The 22710-nt window shown below is 40.4% G+C and overlaps 4 protein-coding genes across 6 annotated transcripts in view; 2 read left to right on the top strand and 2 right to left on the bottom strand.

Annotated features, from left to right (window-relative positions):
* The window catches only part of mdn1 (midasin AAA ATPase 1), a 43479-nt gene extending 42576 nt beyond the window's left edge, over nt 1–903 (bottom strand). Inside the window, exons 1-2 of the mRNA XM_076273052.1 lie at nt 644–903; nt 18–244 (exon numbers count right to left, since the gene is read on the bottom strand). Coding sequence (XP_076129167.1) covers nt 18–244; nt 644–742 — 326 coding nt within the window. The 5' untranslated portion in view covers nt 743–903. The remainder of the gene's footprint in view (nt 1–17; nt 245–643) is intronic.
* Nucleotides 904–1572: 669 nt separating this feature from the next.
* casp8ap2 (caspase 8 associated protein 2) lies at nt 1573–12094 on the top strand. The gene is made up of 10 exons (XM_076272111.1): nt 1573–1647; nt 2320–2463; nt 2753–2848; nt 2990–3096; nt 3580–3654; nt 4718–4833; nt 4982–7620; nt 8199–10761; nt 10928–11027; nt 11161–12094. The coding sequence occupies exons 2-10, from the start codon at nt 2418–2420 to the stop codon at nt 11224–11226; spliced, it is 5808 nt and encodes a 1935-aa protein (XP_076128226.1). The 5' UTR covers nt 1573–1647; nt 2320–2417; the 3' UTR covers nt 11227–12094.
* A 1114-nt stretch (nt 12095–13208) lies between these two features.
* gja10b (gap junction protein alpha 10 b) lies at nt 13209–14697 on the top strand. The gene is made up of 2 exons (XM_076273265.1): nt 13209–14576; nt 14659–14697. The coding sequence occupies exons 1-2, from the start codon at nt 13209–13211 to the stop codon at nt 14695–14697; spliced, it is 1407 nt and encodes a 468-aa protein (XP_076129380.1).
* Nucleotides 14698–16672: 1975 nt separating this feature from the next.
* The window catches only part of bach2b (BACH transcriptional regulator 2b), a 70126-nt gene continuing 64088 nt past the window's right edge, over nt 16673–22710 (bottom strand). For all 3 annotated transcript variants that reach the window (XM_076273263.1, XM_076273262.1, XM_076273264.1), the window contains exon 5: nt 16673–22028. In XM_076273263.1, the coding sequence (XP_076129378.1) occupies nt 21462–22028 (567 nt within the window). In that variant the 3' untranslated portion in view covers nt 16673–21461. The remainder of the gene's footprint in view (nt 22029–22710) is intronic.

The raw sequence follows: 22710 nt of genomic DNA, 5'->3' as shown, positions 1-22710 counted from the left end.
ACAGCCACTATACTCACGCTTGTGCGTCAGGACTGAAGTTCAGCAGTTTGCTGAGAGCCACACATAAACGTTCATGTAAATCATGATTCAGCCGGCCATCTGCCTTCACTCTCTCGGCATTCCTCTCCAACAGATCCAGAATCAAAGGCCGCAAGTGACGAGCAATCAGCAGTGTGTACTCTTTTTCTAACAGGAGCTGAGCTAAACACCCCAAAATGCACTGCCTGTCCTGCTGGCTCCATATCTAAGTAGAAGCAAACAGATCAATCGTACTTACAGTACCCACTACATGTCTGCAGACATTATAACAATCCACATGAAATTTTACAAAAAGTAAATGTACAGTTTATTGCTGGTGTGCTATATGGCGAACGAATACATATCCGTGATAATCTTTCGATTACGACAGGCATCAGAGGGTATTTAAGTTGATAAAAGTCAAAACTACAGCCATCGTTGCTTCGATTGTGTTTTAGTGCATGTCCCCAGCTTGAAGTTCAAGAAAAGCCATTGAAAAAGCTATGAATAATTAACATGACTGACTATTCAATTACAGTTATGTTACACTCTTTATCTGCTTATCGAAAGGTAAATAAAGCTACAACTATAAGTCTAGTGTAGCTAAATACGACCACAATCTTACCTGCTTAGCCAAATACTTGCTGAGTTCGTTGTGACTTTTCTCAATATGCCTGGAGATTGTACCCAATGATGACAGGCTCAGTTCTAAATTTTCCATCATACAAACGATTACATGCAGTAAATACAGAAATTAACGGCTGTCGAAATGCTATCTTGTGTAATGGATATAATTCTATGATTAGGGCATCGTGGGCTTCATCACTTGCTTGTCTATCCTGGTTGTATCACAACACAGTAAGCACGTTCCCGTCAGTGTTAAAAATCGCAGTCCACATGTGAGTAGATAAAAGAAATACTTCCGGGTCAGTATTTTGTCGCTTTCATTACGTCCATTGATGCGACACCCCCCACCGCCACCCTAACACAAGCACAGCTATATATATAGCTTTTTATATTTTATATATATCTATATATATATATAAATATTTTATATTTGACGGTTGTACTGTGGGGGAGGGATATCTGCTCTTCATTGTACAATCCGTAACAATTGAAAAAGTAATATCAAGGTAGGCCTTTTGCCAAAATCACAAAATGAATAGGGACGCTGTATATTTAAGAGTTCTAGGGAATACACTGATGTCATCTACGGGGTGAGTGGTATGGCCTGAAGATATGGGACCATGAACGCTCAAGCCACACATCCATTATGAATTGCGAGTAATAACGTTATTTGCATACTACTGGATACATGATATCGAACCTGAACGGGTTAAACACCCAGTGGTGTTTGAAATGTTAATGCACATTCAGTATTTGACGATTTAGAGGTATCATGGCATGAGCAATTTCAGATTAACCCATCAAAGGTTTCTACTGTCCTCAAACACCCATATTCAACCTACTGCAAACAACAACCCTAGCACAAAGCACCGGAAGATGCAGTGAACTTTCCCAGAGATACCGCGGGAAATTGTCGTAACTTCCTGTATTGTGTTGGTATGGGTGAAGTTGGCGCGACATTTCTGGGTGCATTCTTTGGGAGTTCTTGGACATTTTCTCATGGTATGTACATCAAGCTTATATGACAGTCTTACCTCAACCTTAGGGGGTTTGCTGCAAATGTAAAATGACAAGTTTTAGAGACAAAATTGTAATTTACATGAGAAATGCAAGATGTTGCTGGCTAGCTGGCTGCATAACCCGAGGAAACATACTGTTAACGGCAACTTAGCTACCCGTTTGACCAGTTTGCTTTCTTGTGAGGGACAGTGTTAACGTAGTTTGCTGTACAATTATTGTGTCAGGTGTTGGTAATGCTTGACTTATCGTTTAATGAGCATTATAGCATTATAGACAGACATCCATGTATCCATCTATCTAGGCTATAGGTTACTCTGGCTGTGTATATAGCTATTGAGCTAGCAGTTGATTAGCTGCACTTAGCAGTTCGTAATTTTTTACCATTTTCTAGTCAGTTATGTGTAATCATTGTATGTAGGCATACTTATTCTAATATTAAGTAGCACTACAGCCAAAGGTAATGATAAATAAATAAAAACAGTGGAAATGGTCATGCATATGAATGTAAACAAACACTTGAAAAAACAAAAGCTTGAATGTAAAAGGTTGAATCAAAAAGATGGGAAGTGCTTTAAGAAACAGCTGAATTGCAAAAAAGAGAGATAATTCATTTGAATTTTAATGTGTGAAATGTTATGTGCTCTAAACCCACAGCTATAGATACCTTGGGAGCTGCACAGATCCCTCATGTTATCTCTTAGAGAGCCTATCCTTGCAAATCCATGTGTGGGAGTGCATAGACCTAACTGATCATGGATGAAGTCACAGAGACCATGCCTGGTCACACCTGGCATTCTGGTAGGTCAAATCATTCTTAAATATATGGTGGTCATAAATGTTTTGCATGTGAATGACAAGGTATGCCATTGCAATGAATTGTTCTATTTTCTTAACTCCAGAATAGTAATTGTATTGACAAGACGACCTGCAAATCATCAACCCTGTCTATTTGTACTAAAACCATTGGATAGCTCATTGTCATTTTAGAAATGTATTAGAACCTATGTAATAATATTATGAAACAGAATTTGCATGAAAATGAAAGCTGTGCAGTTTTGTGATAGAAGATGATCTGCTTCTGAAACAGATTCTGCATCTGAAACCTTTGTGTACAATGACGAAGATTCAGTGGATATTTATGCAGACCTTCAGGATAGTCCAGATGAGAAGAATGGAAATACAGGTAAGTACTCATGGCTTAATGCAGTGCATACTTGTGCATTATGTATGTTCAGTGTCTTGCTATATGAGGAATGATCCTCACTAAATTCAGTTAATGCTTTCCATTTCAATGAAATTTAAGTGTTTCTTGGTGTTGTTTTAGGAAAGGCATGCAGATCCTCAGTTTCTCCAAAGCAGAGTGAATCTATGGACTTGTTTGAGGAAATTATTGTAGAGGAACATCTAAAGAAAGAGGCATCTTACAATGAGGTTTGAAACATTTTTTTAACAAAAAGCATTGTATTCATCATTTAATCTCTGTATAGATCTAGAAAGTAATTATGCTCTGTAGGTTTTGCTTGTCTATATATGTACACTTAAAGTAGGGCTTTTTCAAGATATTGAAATTAAACCAGCATTCATACTCTTAACATACTCTTAACAAAAATGCACATATGTATGTATGTTGGGTATTTAGGATCTGATTCATTGAGTAATCTCATTGAGACAAACGAAACAACTGAAACAATATAATTACATTCTAGATCTGTAGTTCTAAGCATCTTGTTTTTTTCATCCATGCTATCTGGTACATCTGGCTAATTAGTAAAAGTGTGTATTTATGTTTGATTACTTAAATAATTTTTTTAATAGAACAGTAGATAAGTAGATAATTTCCACTCGTACAGCTGAATGGCACACTCTGTATGGTTGTATGTGGAATATTTGAGAGTTTAGAGTTTTTCATTGCAGATGAAGACTAAATTTGAAGAGTCACAAAGTCAACTCAAAGAATTGATCCAGAAGTTGCAGCAGCTGGAATCACAGGTTGGTAATACCAGAAAATACAGTAAAATAAGACATGTTGTCAAAGACCTTGAGACAATCAAAACATGAACACATAGTGAACATGGTATGTGAATGGCAAGATATTTCCTAATTTGATAATATAACAATAGCAATAGATATGTTGGTATGATTCTTTCAAAGTAGTTAGGACCTGTTAATATTATGATTTGCATTACATTATATAAGCATTTGTGCCCATCAGGACTCAAAAACATTTTACAGGTAGTTAAATATTGTAAAAGTAAACCTTGCTTTTATAATGATGTAAAATGTAAATATTTTTCGCTTCACATACTCCTCCATGACTGTGAACAAAATATATTTTGCATGTGGACTATCAAGGCATTTGAGAGCATATTCTTACACCATTTTCCAGTATTTTAATAGACTAAACAACTACTTGATTAATCGATAAAATAATCAATAGATTAATCAACAAAATCAATCAAAATTATCAGTATCAATTAAACTACCAGTGCTTTTTCAAAGTTCTCAATGTCTCGTTTTAAATGTCAGGGCCCTCGGAAGTCTACCAATGAAGTGTGGAGATACATTGAGCCTCGTAAATGGGTGTAAAACAGTGATTTATTTGCATGGCTAGCCCGATGCCGAAGTACCACTATTGAAAAAGCTGTTGGTAGCATCGGCTAACTAGCGCCAGATTTTGGAGTGCAGGGGACAAGCCGAGATTGGCTATGAGACATACGTTCACACTCGGTATCATGTTTCAATACACTTTAGGTCAATATCACACCGGAATTCTCCTTTAATGTAATTGGTGTCTGCACAGACCTGGTTGGGTCTTGCACCTAGAGAATCAGCATGTTAAAAAGGATTTATGCATTTGTTCAAATTGTTATTATTGACGTGAAGATGTTAGGAGCTGAATATAGCAGAAATGCTGTTATAACACAGTTAACGCTTTACCGGAGATAAATGAGCTACCTGAATCACATTTTGCAAACTGAAGTGAATTGATTGTCTCTTCCCTAATATTTATTTATGTCCTATGCTTATGCTATGCTATTACATTATTTTCAAGAATGGGAGCTTGCAAACGGAGAATACACTTCTGAAGAAGAATATATGTGCACTTATCAAAACAGCCAGAGGTGAGATTGGACGCAAGGATGCAGAGATAAATAGACTCAGTGAAAGGCAAGTATGCTCCATATATAAACATACCCGCAATCAATTTTGTTTTAATAAAATGGTCCTTTGTGTGATAAAATGTGATTAGTATCATAATTATTGTTTTCCTAATATATCTGAAGTTTTGTGTCTTCTGTGGTCTTGTTCTCTGCAGAACTGGAAACTCTGGTCTGATATTCCATCGGCTTAGTTCTAACCAACTCCTGAGTCGAGCTACTACCAGAGCAGGTTGTAAAGGATATGAGGGTCCTGCACCTGTCTGTGAACCACATTATGAAAGGAGGAACTTTCATGAGAAGGTTTTGGCAAATCACAGTTCATTCACACCTGTGCAGACATCTTCAACACAACTCGCCATTACAGAATTGCCAAGAGCAAAGGATGCAAGTGTTGTACTCCGTGACCGTATTGATGAGCTAGTTGACAATCACAGCACTACCTCAAATGCTTTGGAATATGGAAATAAGCATGAACCTGTGTCTCAACATTTGCTGGGTCATGGAACATCTGATCCAACGATCACAGCCTCATCTTCAGCAGATGGCAGAGGTCAAAACAACAAAGAATTAAAGAAGGACTCACAGAAGACACCATCATCCACTGAGTCAGACCAGAATCACAGTGAACATTCTTCCAGGCCCAGTAAAATACAACATAATCATTCAACTTCAGACATGTTGACCTCAGGTAAATCCAAAGATCTCAAAGGCTCAAAATCTCAAAGACACAAAAGTCCACCTACGCATCATACTATATCTTCTCAAATGACCAAAGGATCATCTAAAGACAATTCAGAAGACCTTTTTTTGGAAAGAAGTAGGGGTTCTAGAGAAACGGAAAGTTCTAGTGGCAGTCATAAGTCACGGCATACCGTCCGCTCTGAAAGTTCCAGAGTCTCATCTCGGCACAGGAGAGAAAAAAGTCCAACAAAGGACTATCACAAAATAGATGAGCGGTGGAAAGAATGTGCCAGTAGAGAAAGTAGAAGCGCCAGAGCAGACCGAAGCAGAGAGCATGAACGCAAGACAGAGAAGGAAAGGTCACGGCGGAACCGGGAGTCGACTAGTAAGAGTGAGAAGAAGACCGGGGATAGAGTTCCAGAGAGAAAGCTTGATGGCAGAGAAGGTAGAGCCTGCACGTACCCTGACAGATCTGAATATCACCAAGACTTCCCTCACAAGCAAGACCAATTGAAAAAAGGTGAAGGTGTAAGGAAACAACCTACAGAAAAGCCAGTGGGAACAACAGACAAAAAAACAAAAGAAAATTCAAGGTCAGAATTGAACACATGCACACATACGCCTGTTATAAAAGAAAATGAAGGGGTCTTCCTCCTTTCCAACAAAAAGACTGTCAGGGAAAGTGATGGAACCAAGCAGACCACCAAGAAAGGACACGTGGAAATGAAACTTAATTCTTCTGAACACACCAGTGATGATGAAAGGAAGAGAAAAAAGGATCACAACACATGTCAGGCAAAAGATGCAATCTTGGAAGAAGTGGTCATGGATGAAAGAGCCACTGATGACAACAGTCCCAACAGAAAATTATCTTTTATGGAAACTCTCAATCTCACACTGTCACCTGTAAAGAAGCCTAATCAACCAACTGAGTGTAAGCCACCAAACAGTGAATCAGTGAAAGATGGAGTATGTTCTCCATCATCGTTAGAAAGGACTAATCCCCTTGATACAGGTGAAGAGTTTTATGTCATAGATGAACTTGAGGAATCTGTCGAAGAAATCCATGTTCAAGAGAAAATGCCAGTGTCCCTAATTCCATCAAGGGACCCTGAGTGCTGCAGCAAAACCTCTACACAGGAAAGGGAAAACCCTGTGCCAGATGTGATTGAGATGCCAGTCAAATCCAGTCCAGAAAACGACTCGTTAGAGGCAGGTAATGAGAAGGACAATGTAGAATGTAGTAGGCCCATTCCTGCAGTCGATCAGCAGGTTGTAGCAACCACTGAGACCAACGTATCACACTTAATTCCACATAAAGAGAGCCGTGACATTTCTAATTCTATGAATTTGACCACAACTAACTCAGCAGCCATAACAGAAAATTATATGGTCACTTCTGTTAGTATGGTTGAGGATGCAGTTATTGAAAGTTCTTTGGACACTGAAAAGGATCATATAGACGCTGAGGAGCCAATGGTTTTCCAATTTACTGGACATTCAGCAAAGAATAGTGAAGAGAAAACATCAGATACCAGGACAACGTCCTCTCTATGTTCTGGTGTGTTACAACATGAAACATTTACCGCATTGACTTCACAAATGAATAGGGACAAAGAAACAACACCTGTTAAAAGCTGTGTTGATATGGAATCTGTATCTAGCACTGTTAACTTGGAGACGCCCCACTCATGCCCTAGCAGTTGTACAGTTGGCTTAGATGTTCCAGAAGTTTCAAAAATGGAAATCGAAAGTGCAGAACATATGACTTCTTGTAGTCCATTGAAAGAGCAGTTGAATGAAGTACCTAATGTGAGTAGCACTACAAAAAAGGACTTGGTATTGCAAGAAAAAGTAGTTGTCAGCTCAGATGAAACCCCTGCTCGACAAGCAAAGGACTGTGAACCAGATTCCACAGAGGATACAGAGCATAGCACAGAACCCTCCAGCTCCATTGTACTTCCCCAAGATGAGGATTCGATGATGCTCACTCTTAAAAGTATCAAACTCATTCCCGAAGCCATCAGTCCTCTTACAAGTCCAGTTCGTCAGGTGAAGAAAGTACAGCCCCCACCTCCTGAGAAGCAGCCATATATCAAAAGTCTTAGTAAAGGTAAGCGATCAAACCTTCTCAGTCCTATGGACATTACCAGAAAATGCAATCACACCTTGTTTTATCCTTAATATCTTCATGTGGATTTGTTGCAGAGCCAAATATTGGCTCAACATTAATAAAGTATTGTACTATTTACAGATAAAATAGTTATTGGTGCCACTTGGATAAAAAAATGAGTTTACAAGACCTTCAATATCACCACTTTCTTCCATATCTAGGGCCTTAATGGTCCAATTGGTTTTCCACCCTACAATGTTTGGACAGGCTAGGAATAATACTTAATGCCAAAATTAATTATAACTATTAATGCCCAAATATGGCCTCCAAGATGAGGCATTTCTGAGAGTGTAAAATGATACAAAATCAAGGGTCAAAATATTTAAATTTAACAAAAATATTTTACAGGTCTTAGTTTTGGGACCTAAACATTAGGTAGACAAACTTTGAGCAAAATCTGAGACGGTGCAGCAACCATTTTCCTAGATTTTGTCTGATTTGACACAGAATGACCTAGTTATAAAGAAATTCAAATGGACATTTTTTGCACACTAACATTTCCTTATCTTGCTGTTAAGATTTCCTGAATGCCACCCTGACACCAGATACCAACTCAAGAGTTGTGGATGTGAATAAAGAAAATCAAAAACCCGACTGCTCCACGACTGCTGCAGAAGATTCTGCAGCTGCCACTGTTGGCAACACCAAACAAGAGGAACTTGAGGAAGGTGAGATTGTCAGCGAATGTGAAAGTGATGAAGCCCCAGTGACTGCAAAAAGTCCCAAGACCCCTAAAGAGTGCAAGAAGTCTACAACCATGAAAACTCAACAAAGCCCTCGGACTCGAAGCCTTACGAAAGGGGCTTCTCAGAAAAGGTCTGTGGATTTACAACCAAACTCTGGTCGTAAGACCACAGTGACAGTTGTGAAAAAAAGCCCTACCTGTAAAAGGCGCTTTAAAACAGTTCCGCCACCTGACCCCAAAACTTTGCCACCTTCATCCACCACTCTGGAGGAAATCATGAACATGTTCAAAGTAATCCGGTCCCAGCTGAGAAAAAAATATATGAAGCTTCACAAAAACTTCCCCATGAAGACCTTCAACTCTGTCATGGAAATGTCTAACTTGTCTTTTACAGATTTGGTCAGTAGTTTAAATTTGAAGAACATGTGTGGCGAAGAGAGTGATGTTAAAGCCAAGCTGAAAAAGATCATTATTAATGTAATGAACAAAGTGACTAACAATGGAATTGTCAATCGAATCTTTGAGCAAAACTCTGACAACTTGAAGTCAAAGTTGTGGTCTTTTGTGGATGGGCAACTTGACTTTTTATTTAAGGAAATACAGATGACCCTTCAAAGTGTATCCAAGCCGTTAGATAGCAAACAGCCTTCACGGACGGATCATATTGATAATCCTGTTAAAAAGGCTAAAGTAAAAAAGCCTCAAGCAAAGTCTCCTTCAAGAAGTGGGACTACAGCAAAGAGGCAGCAAGAGGAGGTCTCCGTAGTGAAAACTAAAGAAGCCCCAATGATATCGACTCCATGCCCTCTTCGGCAGCCAGCCTACAAAACTGGACTCGGCAGTAGAGGAAAAAATCTGAGGATGAATAGTGAGGAAACCAGTGAAGACCCAGGTGCATCTGGATCCATTAAAGAGATTGCACGTCCTACATCTGAAAGAATGCCCACTGACAAGTCAGTGGACAGAGTTAACACCTATGTTCGTAGACTGTCTCACTCTGGGTCAATTCTGGACAAGTCTGAGTTTGAAATCCTTACTGAACAACAAGCATCAAGCTTAACATTTAATTTGGTCTCAGATTCTCAGATGGGAGATATTTTTAAGAGTCTCTTACAAGGTTCAGATCTACTTGAAAGCAGTGTTTCAATGGGAGACAATCAAAACTGGCTTTTAGGAACACCCAAAAAAGAGCACTCTTCTGAAAGAACTTTCCTAACAGGAATGATTAGTCCCTCCAAGTTTGGTACACCTTCCAAGCTTATGGCAGCATGGGCCTCCATCTCTCCATGCAAATTACTCTCGCCCACTCCCAAAGTTCAGATGCCCCTAAATCCTGCAGTGTTAGATGAAAGTTGCCTCTTGGAGATTCCTTCCAGTCCTGTTTCTAGTAGAGCATCTCAACCAGCTGCTGTGAGTTCGCAAAGAATGTATTCCATTTTGGCTGAAGACTTGGCTGTCTCTCTTACCATTCCTTCACCTCTGAAAACAGACAGCCATCTGAGCTTTCTGCACCCAGTGAATGAGGAGCTGCTGTCTACTCCAGATGAGGTCCGAAATGCTCATTTTAGTGAGGATGCTGTCCTTGATGGCGAGGACGCCACGGAGCACGACATTCATCTGTCGCTTGACACGGATCCTTCCAGCTGTGAGTCCAGTGCTGGACATACCTGGGACAGCACAGAACCAAAACTCTTCCAGTTCAAGCCTCATGTGCCTATGCAAGCAGTGGTGACTGAGAGGTCCAACGATCACTTTATTGTAAAAATAAGGCATACATCCACAGTTAGCGCTCTAGTCCCCACTCCCTCAGCTGCTCAGGGTGTCAGCTCCGATTCAGAGGAGAGTCCAGCAAGCCAGCCTACCATCACTGTCGTAGGTCCTGTCCGCCACACAGAACAAGTGACAAATGATGGGACGTCTGAAGAATTGCCTTTGGATAAAAGTACTTTTGAATGCCCACCACCAGAAATAGCCATGGCATCTGACAAAGGTGACCGTTGTAGTTTACCAGGCACAGAGTTGAATGTAAATTTGGCAGAGATGTCTGTTGTGCCAACTGAAGTTCAGCAAAGCGAAGCTGATGCAAGTGAGTCTGCATCTAAGGATGAGGCAATCGGTGGACCTCAGGAGAGTGGCAACGATGGCCAGATGAAAAGAAAAAGGAAAAAGCATCATACAGAGCCAAAAGCAAAAAAGGCAAAAGCAGAAACGATCCCAGATAGACATCACAAGAAAAAACATAAGAAGAAGTCAAAGAGTAACACAGAACAGGAGTTGAAGTCCTCGGTGAAGGAAAGAAGCAAGCCCCCAGCCCCATCTCCTCAGCACTCTCCCCAAAGCCTCTCTGCTAAGAACGTGATCAAGAAACGTGGCGAGGTGGTGGTGACGTGGACCAGGTGAGGTTTACTCACTCACTTGTGTGTGATCAAATTTACATTTGTGGTTTAAAAAATGTTGATTGTGTTTTATGGTGATTATTTGTGTTTATTTTTGGCGAATGGGCCACCATTGTTTCACATCTTAAAGATCTTAAGTTAAGGAAATTGTTTTTGGTTTTGACAGGGATGAAGATCGCGACATTCTTGTTGCATTAAAGATGAAAGGACCATCCAGGGATACTTTCTCTGCTTTATCAGAAAAGATGAACAAATCACCTTCTCAGGTATTTCCCTACACTTTGCAAACATATTTTCCATTTGAGTGCTTTTGTGGCTGTGTATCAGAGACATGTTGGTGTCCATAGGTTTTGTGACAATACCCGACATTAATGTATTTTGTTCTCTCTCATTTCATAGATTGCAGAGAGGTTTGCCCAGCTGATGAAGCTCTTCAAGAAGAAAGAAAAGATGGAGTGTTTGTAGAGCAATGAGACATTGGACTGTTCAGCATGGAGCTTGCACCTCTGATGCTGTAGCTGAAGTGTGTGTGTGTGGCTGTAGGCCATTTTCTTTTTAGTTATAGCAAATATTACAAATGGATGCCACTCAACAGGAGATAGCACTTTCAGATTAATCAGACACTTTTTTTGTCTGTTGTGCAAAAAACTATTGATCTGTGGTGAAGACTAATTGCAAACAGGAGTGATTTTTGCTGCTGGACTTTTACTCATATTTATTTCCCATTTTTAACCTACATTTCACTGGAACTGACTCTTACAGTAGCCCAAGAGCTGTGGACATAAAGTGCATAGCTGTTTGTTATTTCTGTGTCAGTGTAAGAAAGGTGATAAGATATTTGCTTGGTCACCTTTTTCAATATCAACTCCATGTATAGATTGATGTGAAGAGATAAATTAAATCTAAAACACTGATGACCGTATTAGTGAACTAGTAATCAATACCTAAAGGTTATTTTATCTTGAAGCACAGATGACAGGTACATTTTGCAGACTAAATAAAGTACATTAAGATCACCATAAATAGACAGGACTGTTTAAAGCATTGTTCAGCTCAAGTTATCAGTTGCTTGAAAGATTTCGAGACATTCTTGTGAATTTCAAGTGCCTGTTTGATTGTTGAAGTGTATATAATGATTGTTTTGTTGTATATAGTGTAATCATTTTGTCCTTTGTTTGCTTTGGACGTTGATTTAATTTACTAATGACAGACATTAGTGGGATTGCACTATGAGAATATTTCTTACAGAATCCCAGCCTTAAGGTCTAACTGTATATGATGTACATTTGTGCAAGATCCTTTTTTCTTTTTAATTAAAGGTTATTTATTTACACTCTAGGTGTGGCGACTGTATTATGCACTATCCCATTACTTTGGCCATTCAGGGGAGAATGAGTATTTGGGTCACAGCCAGAAGCGTTGTTAACCTCAGGTAACCCTGATTGTGTCTCTCCTCCACATAGACACTTGCTGTTACATACAGATTTTTCACCCTACACCCTGAAGTTTCATGATGAAAATGAACAATGTGGGAAAACAATTGAAACAAATGTTGTGACTTTCAAGTATCAGGAACTTGTCAGTTTATCAGTTAGGCATGCACCATCAAAGAAAAAAAGCTTTATCAAGTGTGACAAAGTGATGTGCTGATCATTATCACAGCATATTTAGAGAAATTCACAGAATATGAATTACCTGCAGTTAAAAAAAAGACTTTTGTGCATTGCTTTATTTTCCTGTTATGTCATAGACTGAGTGACAAGCAAAACCTAAAATAGCACACCAAAACAGTTGACTGAAATCGACATGTCTCATTGATTCTTTTGTCTGCACTTCTGGTCTGGATGTTACAATATAGAGATTCTTTGCATTTTGCATGTGTCAACAAACAAGCAAGTATTAGAAATATCACATAAAAGTAATTAACATAACATTGTTTGCTTACCTAAACATGTCCAGTAACAAAGCAGGCTTTGCACATGGTTTATTGATGTCTAGACTTGGGCCAGAGGGGTTGTTGGCATTGTTACTAACATGTTATTTTCAGTCCACCGCTGTCAACAGTTGCGTAGTACACTTGCTTTAGGCCATTGTCCAGTCACTGGAGGATCGATGAATGCATTTTATGAGTTTGCTGTGCAACAGACTCTAACTTCATTCACCAGAGATGTCAAGAGGAGGATCTTCTCTTTCATGCAAGTGGAATATGTCAGAATTTCTTCCAGAGTGTTAAGTTAATGTTTATTATGTTCAGATTCTTCAGACATAGAAGAGCATTCATACATCTTTGAAGTAAGTTCATCATTCTCATTTGGATTAATTCAAAATGTTTACTGGGTGTACAATGTGGGATTCATTAAGCGCATTAAGTTTACACAATATACATATTGTGATTTATTTATGAACACAGTGTTGAATTGTAATGTCTAGGATATGTGACAAAGACGATGGGGGATTGGAATCTGCTGGGGAGCATCTTAGAAGAGGTCCACATCCATTCCACTATTGTGGGGAAAATTTGGCTGACCATCCTCTTTATCTTCCGAATGCTTGTGCTTGGCGTGGCCGCTGAGGACGTTTGGGACGATGAGCAGAGTGAATTTGTTTGCAACACAGAACAGCCTGGGTGCAAAAATGTGTGCTATGACCAAGCCTTCCCAATATCCATGATAAGATACTGGGTGCTGCAGATCATTTTTGTGTCGTCCCCCTCTCTGGTGTACATGGGGCACGCCTTGTATCGCCTGCGCACCCTGGATAAGGAGCGGCACAAGAAGAAAGCCCTGCTGAAGCTGGAGATGGAGATGACGGAGGGTCTCGGGGAGGAGCACAAGCGGGTGGAGAGGGAGCTGAGGAAGCTGGAGGAGCAGAAGAAGGTGAGGAAGGCGCCACTGCGGGGCTCACTACTGCGCACATATGTTTTCCATATCTTGACTAGATCAGTTGTTGAGGTTGGCTTCATCATTGGGCAGTATGTCCTTTATGGCATCGGTCTGGATCCATTGTACAAGTGTGAGAGGTTACCCTGCCCAAACAGTGTGGATTGCTTCGTATCGAGGCCAACTGAGAAAAACATTTTCATGATCTTCATGTTGGTCATTGCAGGCGTTTCTCTGTTTCTAAATCTCCTAGAGATATTTCACCTTGGGGTGAAAAAGATTAAACAGAGCATCCACGGTGGCAAAGGGCTGGATGAGGACAGCATATTATGCAGGTCTAAGAAAAACTCAATGGTCCAACAGGTCTGTGTCCTGACCAACTCCTCTCCTCAAAAACTGATACATCTTACCCATGCAACCTGTGCAGTCATGCCAGATGGTCAAGTGGACCCTCAATCCTTTGGACTTCCTCGGCCTAATCAGGAGGTGAACAACAATGATATCACCAATGGCTCTGATCATGGCCGGCCGAATCGTCTGCCCAGTCAGGCTGACCTCCCCGCCCTGCGACAACTAGGTGCCACAGAGCGCCGTCTCACCCTCGACACTCGGCAAGTGTCATGCAGCAGCGAGGATTCCAACGGGCCCAAGGGGTCGGCGCCCCCGAGAAACGTGGCGCCACAGCCACGGGCCATGCGCAAGCAGAGCCGAGTCAGCATCTGCAACAACAACCTGAGCGAGGACCTGAGCGACTCTCCAGACAGCACCAACTATCCCACAGCAAGGAAGGCCAGCTTCATGTCCCGCGGCCTCTCCGACAGTCCGTCCGACAGCCCGGACTCCAACGCAGGCTCTGACGCCGAGGCCAAACGCATTGCTGAGGGGGAGAGTCCACCAGCCACACCACCCCCTGCCAGCGGAAGAAGAATGTCAATGGCAAGTACAGAAATCCAGGGCTACTTTGCTGTATGTCTGCAGGTTTGTGACCAGTGCTCTAATAGCTGTTCTGTGTTTTCAGAGTATGATTCTGGAACTGTCTTCAATCATGAAAAAATGAGCTGGAACTGGGGCAGCAGACACAGCCGACTGGGCTCTCCGCAGATGCCAGCAGCAAGCCGCGCTCCCCCTTTGCTTAATTGCATAATTATTGACATATTTGCTCTGCATGAGCAGCTAAATCTGTGCTGTGATGAAGCTGCGGTTTGTAGAGTGAATTACGTAATGCTGGTCAATTTTGCATGTACTCTAATACACATTTTAGAATGTGTGTACTAGCAATGTGTTTCAATGCTGTACTATACCTTTTATAATTTACTAATTTATTAATAATTTGTGAGGTTTGCACATTGGGTTCAAAAAGCTCTGAAATTGTTGTAATTATCAGAGTTCCCAAAAACAATTAATATTCATAACTAATAAATCACATGAGCACTTTTGCTCATTGTCATCTAGTTTTGTTTTAAATGTAATCTGAAAACAAACTAAATATTATGGTGAACTTAATGACATGTATCAATTGATAATTGGTAAGGGCTTTGTTCATATTGTGCTATTTTTGCAATGTAGAAAATATCCATTTTCTTTTTTTTTCCATTGGAAAGGCTTTTAATATTCAGTGAAGTTCCAGGTTTGAATGGCAAGGCCTTATGTCAAATGTGAAATTTATCAAGAGGTTACACGTTTTTTTCTCTCTTGTTTTCTTTTTTACTTGATTTCTTTTTATAGTGTTTTTATCTGAGTGAGTGTCTGCCCCCCTGGAATTGTCAAACACCAGCTGTTTCCAACCAAATGGACATTGTAACACAAACTTCATGGATATTCAATTAGAGGATTTTGATACAAACTGGCACTACAACTCATTTATAAATTCTATTATCACTGAATCTCACTGAAAGAAGATCACTGAAAGAACTCTCTCATGTACAAATGACATAGCATCTTCCACAGCTCGATTGCAAATGGCTTTATAGTTCTCAGAAAATACTATTCAGAGACTGACCTTTTGAATTCACATTAGCATATGCTGATAAAGGGTCAGGAGGGGCCCCTTGCTCTGAGTTATGTGATAGTCAAGCAAACTCATTGCTATTACGTACCCTCATGATGTCAATTGCTCTTTCCTTATTGCTTTTAAAATAAAATGTTATGCTTTTATGAAGACTAGTCATTTATTCATTGTTAATGCTGATTTGCTTGCTTTTATGTTTATTATCTGTTTTGATGAAATATCTTGCAGGAAAAAGATTTAGGCCTATAATCCCAGAACAGTGCGGTGCTCAGGGGCAATTTAAAGCAATGTCTAACCCCCCCACCCCCCAGGGAACCTTGGCACCAAATGTTTGAGAACCTCTGCAATATGTAACTTTCTTCTATCATGCAGGAACCCTTATCAGGTTTTGATGTACTGCTTTAGCCCTAAATGATTAGTATGCTGAAATTAACAACATGGGTATAAAGACCAATTCTTACATTGTGTGCCTTTAGAGGGACTGTCCCTGAAATAAGTAATGCATCTGTTAAAGACAAATAATGTAAAAAAAAGATTTGCTGTTGGTGAAGGACAAATAAATACAGCTTTCTTTTATCCCCACTGCTCACCCTGTGCACTCGGCAGCTCTACACAGTGACAGTGTAAGAGAAGCTTTCACATGCCTTCTCCAACTACTGTAGATCACCACAATACACCAATCTGCATGTTACCAAGCTTTATGAGTGCCAACAGGCCTGTTCCTGGTGCAAGATTGTTGTAGGCCTGTATATATTTTTGGTAGATAGCTTATAGTTTTAGAGAGAACTCCTGACTGTTGGTTAAAACAAATATATGGTTGCCTGTATGGCAGACCTGTGTCTGGTCGCAGAGTTAATTTCATGTCTGAAACTTGCCAGAGGACAAACGAGGCTTTCACTAATTTCAATCACTGTCCATCAATAGGAATTAATTTGGCCTGAATTACATTAATGTCAATGAGTCATTATGTTATGTCTGCATGCAAATGTATACTACCCACACAGATATTGGACACAAAACAATGTACATGATATGTTTCTTTATTTCATAAACAGAAATGGTGTCTAGACAAAAATCTGTCATTTATATAACACTAGCAATTGAAATGCATGAAAATGAGTTTTGCACAATACCATATGTACAATGGTTGTTAAGTCATTTAATTCATTAGGGTCATGTAGCCTTTAGAAATTAAAAAGGTAAAAACTCTTAGTAGAGAATAAGCAAATTACAGCTATCTCAAATTGACAATATTAACACAAAACAGTCTCCTAGAAAACGAGAGAATAACACAACTGTGACTACGTGCTGAAGAGCTATTACATTAAAAATGATGCACCAAAACCTACCTAATACAATAATCCATATCATTTGTGTAAAAAGCATGTAGAAAAACACCTGATGCAGTTTGCTGATACAGTCATTGACCAGTTATGAGAGGTATGAAGGATTTCACAGGTAGATAAGTGTGACAAAGTCCGCTCTGTTGACCCAGGGATGGGGGGCGACGGCCCCTGCATACACTCACTTCACTTGAATGTGAACTATGGCCTCTGCAAGTTCTAAGGCAAATATTGGAGGTGCACTTATATCCATGTAACTCTGACACATCCCCATTAGTTGAGAAGATGACTTAAGGGAACACATATGAACGGGTATTTTTCTTTCATTTCAGTTTTCAGTTGAAAATTTGAAAAAAAAAAAAAACACTACCCTATCCATCAAATTGAAGCTAGCATTTTTATTATGTACATGGACAATTCCATAAACGTGACGTGACACCTTTTTGTAAACATTTTGCTTTTCTTTTACTTCTCAAAATGATCTCCTTTGTATTCAGTCTGGACACCATCATCTTATAAAGTTGAGCAAATTGTGTAAAAGGCAAGATTTCATCATCTGTGAAAAGAGGAACCTTTGGAGAGCCAGTGTAAATGTTTCAGAGAAGCAGCCAAAAACAAACAAACAGATTTACATAGATATTAAAAGCTTATAAAAAATGTTAGAGGGCTTTGTACATCTTTGTACGTTTACTTTGCGACACAGACCATGAATCTTGGTCAAATATGGAAGCCATTATCCATATGAGAAAGTAATCAGTTTAAAATGCATTTCCTATAGTCCAGCCAAATCACAAGGTTTAAAAGCTTAGCTTCTGTCAATTACCATAGAAAACATTTCATTATTAAGTGAAGTATCCCAAAAGATTTTAAGAGTCTACAGCCCTTGTTGGGGTTTAACTTAAAAAAAGTTGTGTTTTGCATTGAAGATACTTTAAAAAAAAAGCCTCTCAGAAATCTATATACACAGACATAAGCAAGTATTTTAAAAAGTCAAAACATAGAAACAAAACAACACAAACTAGCTAGTAGCATACAGACTCTAAACTAGCTTCTGAATGGAGAAAGAAGAACCTGTTGGCACCCTGAGACAATTTACAAGAGCAACTGTGATTATGGAAAAAAAAAACCCTTGGTGAGTTGACTTGTTTAGTTTATGAGTGACTGAAATGATTGCAAAAAAGCTTATTTGATGCATGGGTTTTTGATGACCCAGGAGATGACCACTGTTCACCGCTGAGACAGAGACAGGCGTGCTGTGACAGCTACAGTCACTGCGTCCTGACTCCACGTGCAGTAATCATTTGCTTGTGTGCTTACAGAAGCACTTTCAACAGAGCAAAACAACAGAGAAGAGCAGAAGATACAATCCAGAAATAAGCTCTGCACTCTTTGCTATCCAAATAACGCAAAACATAGAGCACTAATAGGAGAACAGACATCATTTGAGATTTTTCTGCTTATGAACGACTTTAGAAAAGCAAAATTTTCAATCCAAACTGTAAGGTAGACAAAGACATTATCCGAAGAGTACTCATTGTGTGCTTGTCTTGTGGAACTGGCTCTTCCACATTTACTTTGTACAATAAAGTAAAAGGTAACTTTATAGGGATGACTTGCATATGTTTACACCAATGTCCACTTGGACCCATCTAGCTTTAACTTCTTTGTTTGGTACCTGTGTACAATTCTTTTGAAATGGTATATATTTTACATTGTAATGGCATAAAGAGAATCTTACACCAAGAAAAGCAGAAGAGAAAAATAAGAACCACACTGAAAACAACAATTATTACTAGCAATTACAATAGCTCTAGACTTCAACTTTCTAACTGAGCAGATTTTGTCCAACATGTATTTTAATGTGTGATTGTGTGCATGTTTTCGTGTGTGTGTGTGTGTGTGTGTGTGTGTGTGTGTGTGTGTGTGTGTGTGTGTGTGTGTGTGTGTGTGTGTGTGTGTGTGTGTGTGTGTATGTGTGTGTGTATGTGTGTAAGCTCGTGCATTAACTTGAGTGCACGTGCATGTATTAGGGGAGCATTAGTAATGGGGTCCAAGGAAAATTCTTTGGACTGTCTGATTCACAAATACATACCAACAGACGTACATACTCAACCAACTACTGCTATTTAAAAGCTCTTGGGGTTAAAAGCTCAAGCATTTTTTTACTTAGTCAACACTGAAAGGGTATAGTGGAGTGGTATCAATAGGGGTGTGAAGGTGGTCATTGGCACATACAGTAATCAAACTTACATGCACCTGCATTGATCGACACTATTAAAGGTAGTAAAATCGCACTGGTGCACATTTGTGCTGGGGGGATTTAAATATGATTTGCCTGATGATAAAGAATTTTTGTCAAACAAATATAGGCTTTGAGGACAAATGGTCTTTGATCATTGAAGAAGAGGTACGTCGGGATTATGGGAGTTAGCTGAGAAATACCTACGCCCAGAGGCAAACAGAAACAAGACAAACTATATAAAATATACAAGCAGCATGCAATCCCACCAGGAATATATCTCTACTAAATGTACAATAAGGGCAAACATAGGACTGTTTCATAGCTATCTAACACTCCATACACCTTCAGCTGTGTTCACATACGTAATAGAATTCTCCATTAGCTTATTAGATTATTATCAATAAAATAACAGTCAGAACACTCCCTCATAATGCGTTTCTATTCCTTCTCTGTTATAATAGAGCTGGTTGTATCTTGTAATATTTTGCTAGTCTTCGGGTAAATCTAATTTAAATAATTTGTTTTAGAGGAGCACTTTTGAGTGCCAATGTAAGTGCTGCATTTTTAGACTTTGTCAAGGTTCTGTTGTGAAGTGCTAGCAGGTTTTGAGTGCAATGCATGGTGCTAAAGAGAGAGGGGCAGCACTAAGAGCAAACAATAGAGCAAGTGTCTCACACCACTTTTTGTGACTACTTTAAAATGCCATATCAAACTATGAGTCCCTCTGCTAGATAAAAAAGTATCCACAACCCTTGACATCAAAACATAAAACTGAAGAAAATAAAGTAAAAAGTGGCTGAGGGTTTCACCATTCAATCTTTAAATACTGATAAAAACACAGAAAGGCTGTGACTCTTCACATTTAAAGAGGTTGTCAACCAGGTTTACACCGACACCGCCTGAGTCATGGATTATATACAAACTTTTTACACAGTCCTCATCAACATCCAAGGGGCCTGATCAATTAAACGTGTGGCCATGGGGGGTATGTGCATCCGGTTGCAGTGATGGTGACAGTGTGTGAGTGTGTGAATGTGCGCGCGTGTGTGTGTGTGTGCATGTGTATCTAAATACATGAGTGGGTGCACTCGAGTGCATGCTTGTGACAGGCTGATTTCCTGAGTTCAAGAACACCCACCTTCATGGGGATTTCACTTTAGACAGGAAACAGCAGAGCAGAATGATTTCCTTGGTAAAAAGGTGCTTGATATAACCCCAGAGAGAAACGAAACGGCTAAACCTTGACCTGTACAACATTACTGACAGCCACCATGCTCCATACTATATACACCACACTTTCTGCTAAGCAAGCACTTATACATTACCATTAAAAACATCCAAATACAAGGGTATTGCTGATGTGTTGGGACATAGCTATTCAACCTCATGTCAATTCGTTCTGTCTTTTGAGTCATTTTCGTTCATTTCAGTGCTGTAGAAGGCAAAGGAGGAATGTTTAGATACAACCATCTGTACATAAAAGTGTTGCAGTACAGAAACAGTAAAAATGAGCGACGCAGAAGACGTTTTTGCATATGAACATTTACAGCTGAGATGCTGCAAAAAGAATCTTTCATGTACAGAATCTGTATCCTTTTTTCATGAATAATATTGAACATTCAGAATACTTCCTGAGTTTGAATTGTGTGACAAGGGCCACTGAGAGAATGAGAAGGTCAAAGAGAGAGGAGGGAAGACAGAAGAAAGGAGGACATAGATACAGGTTGGAGAAGGAGACAGATAGATAGATATAGAGAAATAGAGAGATAGAGAGAGGGGGTAGAAAGACAGAGAGAGAGGGATAGATAGAGAGAGAGACAGCTGCTGCTAGGTCCATAGAGGTTTGTGTTTGAGATGCGGTCTGTGCCCATCCCTGCTTTGAATGGACTGTAATACATCAAGAGCAGCATTGCCCCTGCGGAGGTCATTGGCGGGGAAAGGTGTAGCACCGTTGTGAGAGCTGTGTGAGAATTTGCAACCATTCTGTTATGGTTAGAATAGAGAAAAACCTGGACAACAGTATTGCTGCAGTTAAGACAACTGTAGTGTCAACCTTTCAAAGACAATAAAAGACATAAATACTAACAAAACAAAATAAATGTTTCAAATAAGAACACTGGCAGAGGCTGACCATTGTAACAACCCTTTTTAAAAAGGGTCTGTCAAAAACTCATTTAACTAAATAAAAAAATTGACAAAACAAAACAAAAGACAGATTCCCAGCAGCACTAGGAAGAGTCCTTCCTGGGCTGTTCTTCGGTGGTACATTTATCAGTCATTTCTTGACAGAAGTCTACTGTCACCGTCTGGTTGCACTGTTCCGATGACGACAGCCCTGACTCGTGGAAGGCTACAGCTGCCTTGGTGATGGAGTCTGGACCCTCCCTCCCGTTCCCCACCAGCCCTTCGGCACCGTTGCCAGTCGCCAGACACCACTGGGCCGGGCCCGGCCCGCCTTCCGAGGGCCCCGGCGACTTGTGGAACTGGGGCTCAGGGGTGGCGGAGCGGGAGTTGGTGGTGAGGTCGATGCTGGTGGAGGCAGGGGGGCCGGTGGCCGTGGTGGCGGTGCTGCTGCTGTTGCTGTTGCTGGCAGTGGTGTTGGGGGTGGGGGTGGGGGTGGAGTTGGGCGTGGCGTTGGCGGGCCGGAGGCTGGGGCAGTAGCGGTGCACCTGCTCGGGGCTCAGCTGCACGTCCTTGTAGACTTCCTGAGACAGGCAGGAGAAGTTCTCCCACAGCTCTCCCATGCAGGCCTTCAGCTGGTTACGCTCCGTCAGCAGCTTCTCCTTCTCACAGACCTGAGCAGACAAACAGCAACACACAAGCACAAACATCAGCACGCACCACGCACAATGCACACACATACACATTCAAACAATGACATAGATAGATAGATAGATAGATAGATAGATAGATAGATAGATAGATAGATAGTAGACAAGGAATGATCTTATACTATAAGCCAATTCGATGGGATTCATATCACTCCACACTACAACATGTTCCTCTATCTATTGTTATTACTATCTGGATGTTTAAAATGTAACTACTTTTTGATCAGGATTTCACTGAAGACACTTGGAGGAACATGGACACACAATGTGGGTTCACACACATCCACTGTAGCCTACTTTCACTGTGACATCAACAAGCACATGACAATGGCAAAGTAACAGGGATTGATGGTGTTATATAGTTCGTGTTTGAGCTGTGTGCCCACAACACATCACATGGGCACGCCTCTGTAGAAACATCTCCTGTCACAGAATCACTCCCCCGTGACATGTCAGGCCCAGTTCACAAAACACGCTCTAGACCAAAAACATTCTGCATGGCTGCTATTTTTGAACAATTTGCTTTTAGCTTGACACTTTGGTGCTGAGAGAGACGTGGGGCCCTCTGGTGAGAGGCTTCAAGCCACCGTGCGTAGAGAGTGTGGTGTAGCGAGGAGCCCTGGGCTGTCAGGCATCAGGAGCCGCC

This window comes from Alosa pseudoharengus, unplaced genomic scaffold, assembly GCF_046254945.1.
Source record: "Alosa pseudoharengus isolate Yale_2024_CS ecotype anadromous, Long Island Sound unplaced genomic scaffold, YU_APseudo_1.1 YU_APseudo_1.1_scf_7, whole genome shotgun sequence".
NCBI lineage: Eukaryota > Metazoa > Chordata > Actinopteri > Clupeiformes > Clupeidae > Alosa > Alosa pseudoharengus.
Note: the sequence above shows the minus strand (reverse complement) of the source record. Positions and strands in the feature narration are given on the sequence as shown.

What these genes read in the sequence shown, in the direction of transcription:
- casp8ap2 (XM_076272111.1), top strand. Translation starts at nt 2,418, where the DNA reads ATGGATGAAGTCACAGAGACCATGCCTGGTCACACCTGGCATTCTG. An exon ending in TATCAAAAGTCTTAGTAAAG is followed by an intron (nt 7,621 to 8,198) that starts GTAAGCGATCAA and finishes CTTGCTGTTAAG; the next exon opens with ATTTCCTGAATGCCACCCTG. An exon ending in TGAACAAATCACCTTCTCAG is followed by an intron (nt 11,028 to 11,160) that starts GTATTTCCCTAC and finishes CTCATTTCATAG; the next exon opens with ATTGCAGAGAGGTTTGCCCA.
- gja10b (XM_076273265.1), top strand. Translation starts at nt 13,209, where the DNA reads ATGGGGGATTGGAATCTGCTGGGGAGCATCTTAGAAGAGGTCCACATC. An exon ending in GCGGAAGAAGAATGTCAATG is followed by an intron (nt 14,577 to 14,658) that starts GCAAGTACAGAA and finishes CTGTGTTTTCAG; the next exon opens with AGTATGATTCTGGAACTGTC.